General features: G+C 40.4%; 1 protein-coding gene across 1 annotated transcript in view; it reads right to left on the reverse strand.

The window, feature by feature from the left end:
- Nucleotides 1-425: 425 nt before the first annotated feature.
- The window catches only part of LOC101850905 (cilia- and flagella-associated protein 61), a gene marked incomplete at its 3' end in the record, with an annotated part of 24371 nt that continues 18690 nt past the window's right edge, over nucleotides 426-6106 (reverse strand). Inside the window, 4 exon segments of the mRNA XM_013087154.1 lie at nucleotides 426-605; nucleotides 1780-1986; nucleotides 3460-3537; nucleotides 4908-5034. Of these exon segments, the coding sequence (XP_012942608.1) occupies nucleotides 426-605; nucleotides 1780-1986; nucleotides 3460-3537; nucleotides 4908-5034 (592 nt within the window).

The following is a 6106-nucleotide window of genomic DNA, read 5'->3' on the forward strand; positions in this document are numbered from 1 at the left end:
TGGTCCCTGTATTTAGGTTCTCTGATTGGCTGCTTACTTTAAGGAGATTCTTCTCTGATAGGTCACTTACTTTGGTCCCTGTATTTAGGTTCTCTGATTGGCTGCTTACTTTAAGGAGAGTCTTCTCTGATAGGTCACTTACTTTGGTCCCTGTATTTAGGTTCTCTGATTGGCTGCTTACTTTAAGGAGAGTCTTCTCTGATTGGTCACTTACTTTGGTCCCTGTATTTAGGTTCTCTATATTGGCTGCTTACTTTAAGGAGAGTCTTCTCTGATTGGTCACTTACTTTGGTCCCTGTATTTAGGTTCTCTGATAGGTCACTTACTTTAAGGAGAGTCTTCTCTGATTGGTCACTTACTTTAAGGAGAGTCTTCTCTGATTGGTCACTTACTTTAAGGAGAGTCTTCTCTGATTGGTCACTTACTTTGGGCTCCAAAACCAGCTTCCTGTTGACGTGGTTGAGCGCGTAGGGCGGGAATTCTTTGAGCACACGCTCCGACGGTCCGTTGATGCCCAGACCTTCCTTAGGGTAGACGATCTGTCTCCTGGTGCGCACGGGAACCAGCGCATTGAGGCCGCTCACCAGGGTGTGGTTCTCTAGGTTCTGATTGGTCAAACAATATACATCGGTCGGTGAAATGATAAGTATTTGCTCGTTTGGTTATTTGTCCATTTGTTTGTGCAAGAAAAGCAAAAACTCCAAACAACAGCGATAATTCATGCAGGAAAAGCCCCCAAGGCAGGCAGACAGAAAAAACAGGTGGAAAAAGAAAAAAAGCAGGATCTACTAGTGGCATCCTCTAACCACCCGTAAAACAAAAACATAAGGCATATCAAAACCACAAACTATAGAAAAAACAAAAACAAACAGAAAGTATAGAAGTAATAAATGGGCTTAACCATTAGATAAAAAAATAATCTCTAAAATATTCAACTAGAATCTAGAGACAATTTCAGACACACAAAAAATGCAAGTGACCAAAGAACAAAACAAGGAATAAAAAGTTGAATCCGCATTGAATAAACCTGGGCTAAACCGTGATATGAACATGTGTGAAGCATCATGCATGTTGCACATACACACACACACACACCCACTGAAGTTAGGAAACTCTGGCTGTTATTTTCTCACTAATTTCACCACTGAAACCAGGTGACCTCACTTCTTTCAATCGTAAATATCTGGAGTTCTATTCCAGATAAATACATATTTTTTCATTAGAAGCAAGGTAAATAAACAACCTTTCCGATGATACCAATAACTCCACATGCCCCAAAATTGACGATCGCCTGATTCCACAGCGTCATGACACAAATGTTTTCTGTGGCGTCGGTGGCCAAGTGGTTAGGCTCTTGGACTTGCAACCGTAAGGTCGTGGGTTCGAATCCCGTCAGGGGCCTGACGTTGTGATCTTGGGAAAGGCACTTTACACTAATTTTCCTCACTTCACCCATGTGGGAATGGGTACCCGGCTATAGACAGCGAAAGATCTTGTCAGTTTGTTAGTGTTTGAGCGCTTGATCAGCTGCTTGCACTGTATGCTTCCCGGGAAGCTGAGAATGTTTCGGAGTGTTCTATGGTCTGCTAGGGTAATAATATAGTGTAAAGCGCATAGAGCCTGCTGTTGAGCGGGGATATGCACTATACAAATGCTATTTATTATTATTGTTATTATTATTGTTATTATTATTGTTATTATTATTATTATTATTATTATTATTATTATTCTGTTCCATTAAATGTGTATCTCTTTCACAACATGTAGTGATCTAGTCACCTCTTTGGTGGTGTAGGGCGGGTAGAGTGGGTAGTGTAGACAGGTCTTGTGCGCCAGTCTCAGGATCTCCTTGAAGAAATGTTTGGTGAGGTGTGAGAAGACGGGGTTGAGGACAAAGTGGTGCAGGTGTCCGTGGTCCTCTCGCCGGTGGTGGTTGTAGTAGATGAAGTCCTCGATGTTGTAGTGGGACCGGATGTACTCTATCTCCTGTCATGGGACACGGCACAGGGGGTGGGGGTGGGGGTGGGGGGATGGGACAGGATGATAGAGATGATAAGAGAAGGTACGATATGCGAGATGTGCTGATACAATGAGTTACTTTTCGCAATCCTCAAAAGGAGATATTGGCCAAAAATCGCTACTTGGATAAAATTTGTAGATTTCCTATTAATGACAACTCTTAAAGTACAACATGCCTTTTAGTATTTCATACTTATAAATTGTAAAAACTTTACCTATAAGCGTGCTGTATCTATTTCCATGGGGCTCAAATCCGAGAAGCAACTCATTTTGTCAGCATGCTTCACATATGATAAGGCAGGACATGACAAGATAAAATGAGACAGGATGATATATGATAAGATATGGCAGGATAAGACAGGATATGATAAAGAAATAAAGACAAGATATGATGTGATAAAACAAGATAGCAATAGACAAGATACAGTGAAAAAGAGAAGACTAAACACTATTAGAAAAGGTGGTCTACACAAGTGAGAAATTATAATTGTTTACCTAAAAACATGACAGTTTACCAAAAACATATGACAGCTGACCAAAAACAAAACAGTTTACCAAAAACACGACAGTTTATGCAACAAGGTGACAGCTTATGCAAAACATATCAGTTTACACAAAGATTAAAAAGCTTCTGCATAAACAGGTCATATTGTGCAAAAAGTAATATATGTAAAAACATGACAGATTATGCAAAATGTAACAGTGTATACAAGGAGACAGTTTATTTATACAAGACGTGACAGTTTATTCATACGAGAGGAGACCGTTTATTTATACAAGACATGACAGTTTATTTATACGAGAGGAGACAGTTTATTTATATAAGATCTGACAGTTTATTTATACAAGACCTGACAGTTTATTCATACGAGAGGAGACCGTTTATTTATACAAGATTTGACAGTTTATTCATACAAGAGGAGACAGTTTATTTATACAAGATCTGACAGTTTATTTATACGAGAGGAGACAGTTTATTTATACAAGATCTGTGACAGTTTATTTATACAAGACCTGACAGTTTATTTATACAAGACGTGACAGTTTATTCATACAAGAGGTGACAGTTTATTTATACAAGAGGTGACAGTTTATTTATACAAGACGTGACAGTTTATTTATACAGGACGTGACAGTTTATTCATACAAGACGTGACAGTTTATTTATACAAGACGTGAGAGTTTATTCATACAAGAGGTGACAGTTTATTTATACAAGACGTGACAGTTTATTTATACAAGACGTGACAGTTTATTTATACAAGAGGTGACAGTTTATTTATACAAGAGGTGACAGTTTATTTATAGAAGAGGTGACAGTTTATTTATACAAGACGTGACAGTTTATTTATAGAAGAGGTGACAGTTTATTTATACAAGACGTGACAGTTTATTTATACAAGAGGTGACAGTTTATTTATAGAAGAGGTGACAGTTTACCTCCTCCCTGCGGACCACGGCGACGCCCACCACCTGATCGAGACACTCTGCGACGTACGCCTGGATCTCTGTGCCATCCTGCTCACACAAGGGACAGAAGAAATAACTTCACTTTTACCGGGTATGTCTTTTTACAGAAACTCACCGAAATTTACGAAACTCAACGAAACTCACCAATTCAGACCCCCCCTGTCTCTCTCTGTCCCTCTGTCCGTCTGTCTGTCTGTCTGTCTGTCTGTCTGTCTGTCTGTCTGTCTGTCTGTCTCTTTATGAGTTTCGGTGAGTTTCGGTGAGTTTCTGGAGTTTTGTGAGTTTCGGTTAAAACACATACTACTTTAACCCATAATTTTACCCCCCCCCAAAAAAAAAAATATAAAAAAATAGTTGAAAAAGTAAGTAAAAGTCAAAAAACAACTAGGCTTGGTCAGGAGAGGTATTTCGTTCTGAGCCAAGGTATTGATATGCAAAGTTGTTGACATGAGATTTGTGACTCGCAACAACATGATGAATAACACGACATGTTAGGAAGAATATCGCGGCAATTCGAAAAAACTATCAATGAAAAGAACTCATCCTAGTCACAAAGCCACATCTGAAGTCAGGCATCTGTGGTGAAACAGATAGGCTCTTCACGGAGGACATGGGTTTGATTCCAGTGTGGAGGATTATTGAGTATCTCTGTCCATCATGGAGGGATTATTGAGTATCTCTGTTCATGTGTGGAGGATTATTGAGTATCTCTGTTCATGTGTGGGGGATTACTGAGTATCTCTGTCAATGTGTGGAGGATTATTGAGTATCTCTGTCCATGTGTGGGGGATTACTGAGTATCTCTGTCAATGTGTGGAGGATTATTGAGTATCTCTGTCCATGTGTGGGGGATTATTGAGTATCTCTGTCCATCATGGGGGGATTATTGAGTATCTCTGTCCATGTCTGGGGGATTATTGAGTATCTCTGTCAATGTGTGGGGGATTATTGAGTATCTCTGTCCATGTGTGGGGGATTATTGAGTATCTCTGTCCATGTGTGGGGGATTATTGAGTATCTCTGTCCATGTGTGGGGGATTATTGAGTATCTCAGTCAATGTGTGGAGATACTGTATCCCAGTCAGCCTGGGTTGCCCCTAACAGGCAGGGTTGTTTAGTTTTTGTAAGAGTTTTACAGCACTTCCAACACAATAAGGTCATATGAGCGCCGAAGACTAGAGGTGTTACAAGAGAGTAACAAACACAAAAAAGGAGGAGGAGAGACAAGGACAATGGATGTTCGATAGATAAGGAGGAGCAGACCACACCAGAGCACCCACCAACCACCCGCAGGCTGGGTCGAAGCAGCCAGATTCTTCGTTTGACCTAAACGGTGTTGATGGGGGTGTAAAACATGTATTTACCACCAATGAACCAGCCACAACTGATGGCAGCAGAAAGGCGTCTGCCTCACTTACAATATCTCTGCGAGCGGCGTTGAACTGTTTGAGATCTTCCAGAATGTTCTCCTTCAGCTCTATGGTGGTCACCAGTTTCTCCACAGCCTCAAGGTCACTGGTGCAGGCCGGGCGCACACGCAAGTTTCTGGGGACATTATCGAGAATCACATATCCGGTTCCATCGAAATGTTACCAGTATTTTATAATCACATACTTGGCTCCATCCAAATGTTACCAGTATTTTATAATCACATACTTGGCTCCATCCAAATGTTACCAGTATTTTATAATCATATACTTGGTTCCATTGAAATATTACCAGTATTTTATAATCACATACTTGGTTATTTTATAACCAGATATGCAGTTTCAGTGAAATGTTCTTGGTATTCCATAATTGGATATCCAGTTCCATTGAAATATTATTAGTACCTCATAACTGGATATCCACTTCCACTGAAATATGTCTTTGAGTTCTTTAATCTTATCCCACCAGACCATTGACTCACTGTAACCAAGTCATTTTGGCAGCAATATTTAAAAACCTTTTGATTGCTCTTACAAAAACAAACATGATCTCTCCTAAATCTTTTTAAAGAAAAGCTCAGGTGCGTTCTACATCAAAATGCAGGGAAAGGAATTTCCTATCTAAGAATTCAGAGATAAAGTGATCCCAGCACAGCGCAGTGGTTTGTGAGAGTCTGAGCTCTGTGGTGTGGAGGAGATGGAGAGTGTGTCTCACTGCTGCAACATCTGGCTCATGATTGGTGGTAGGTTCATCACAGAAACCATCTACACAATTATGTAATTGTTGTTGTTGCTGTTGTTGTTGTTGCTGTGTGTGTGTGTGTGTGTGTGTGTGTGTGTGTGGTAGCCTATCCGTTCGAAATGTTTAAGCCCCGAAGAGCGTGCTCTTCGCCAGGGCCACCGCCTCTCTTGGGCAGCGGGTGAGGCAGTCCAACCTCCCTGAATCTTCCCCAAAGAGATGCCACCGTTGTTGCTGTTGTTGTTGCTGTTGTTGTTGCTGTTGTTGTTGTTGTTGTTGTTGCACTCATTGTTGTTGCACTCATTGTTGTTGCTGTTATTATTGTTGTTGCTGCTGTTGTTGTTATTGTTGTTTTTGTTGTGGCAGTTATTATTGTTGTTGTTGCTGTTGTTGTACTTGTTATGTGGCAAAAATTTCTCTGCCAGAATAGGTCTCATTGGCCACAGCAGAA

Source organism: Aplysia californica, unplaced genomic scaffold, assembly GCF_000002075.1.
Source record: "Aplysia californica isolate F4 #8 unplaced genomic scaffold, AplCal3.0 scaffold00551, whole genome shotgun sequence".
Lineage (NCBI taxonomy): Eukaryota > Metazoa > Mollusca > Gastropoda > Aplysiida > Aplysiidae > Aplysia > Aplysia californica.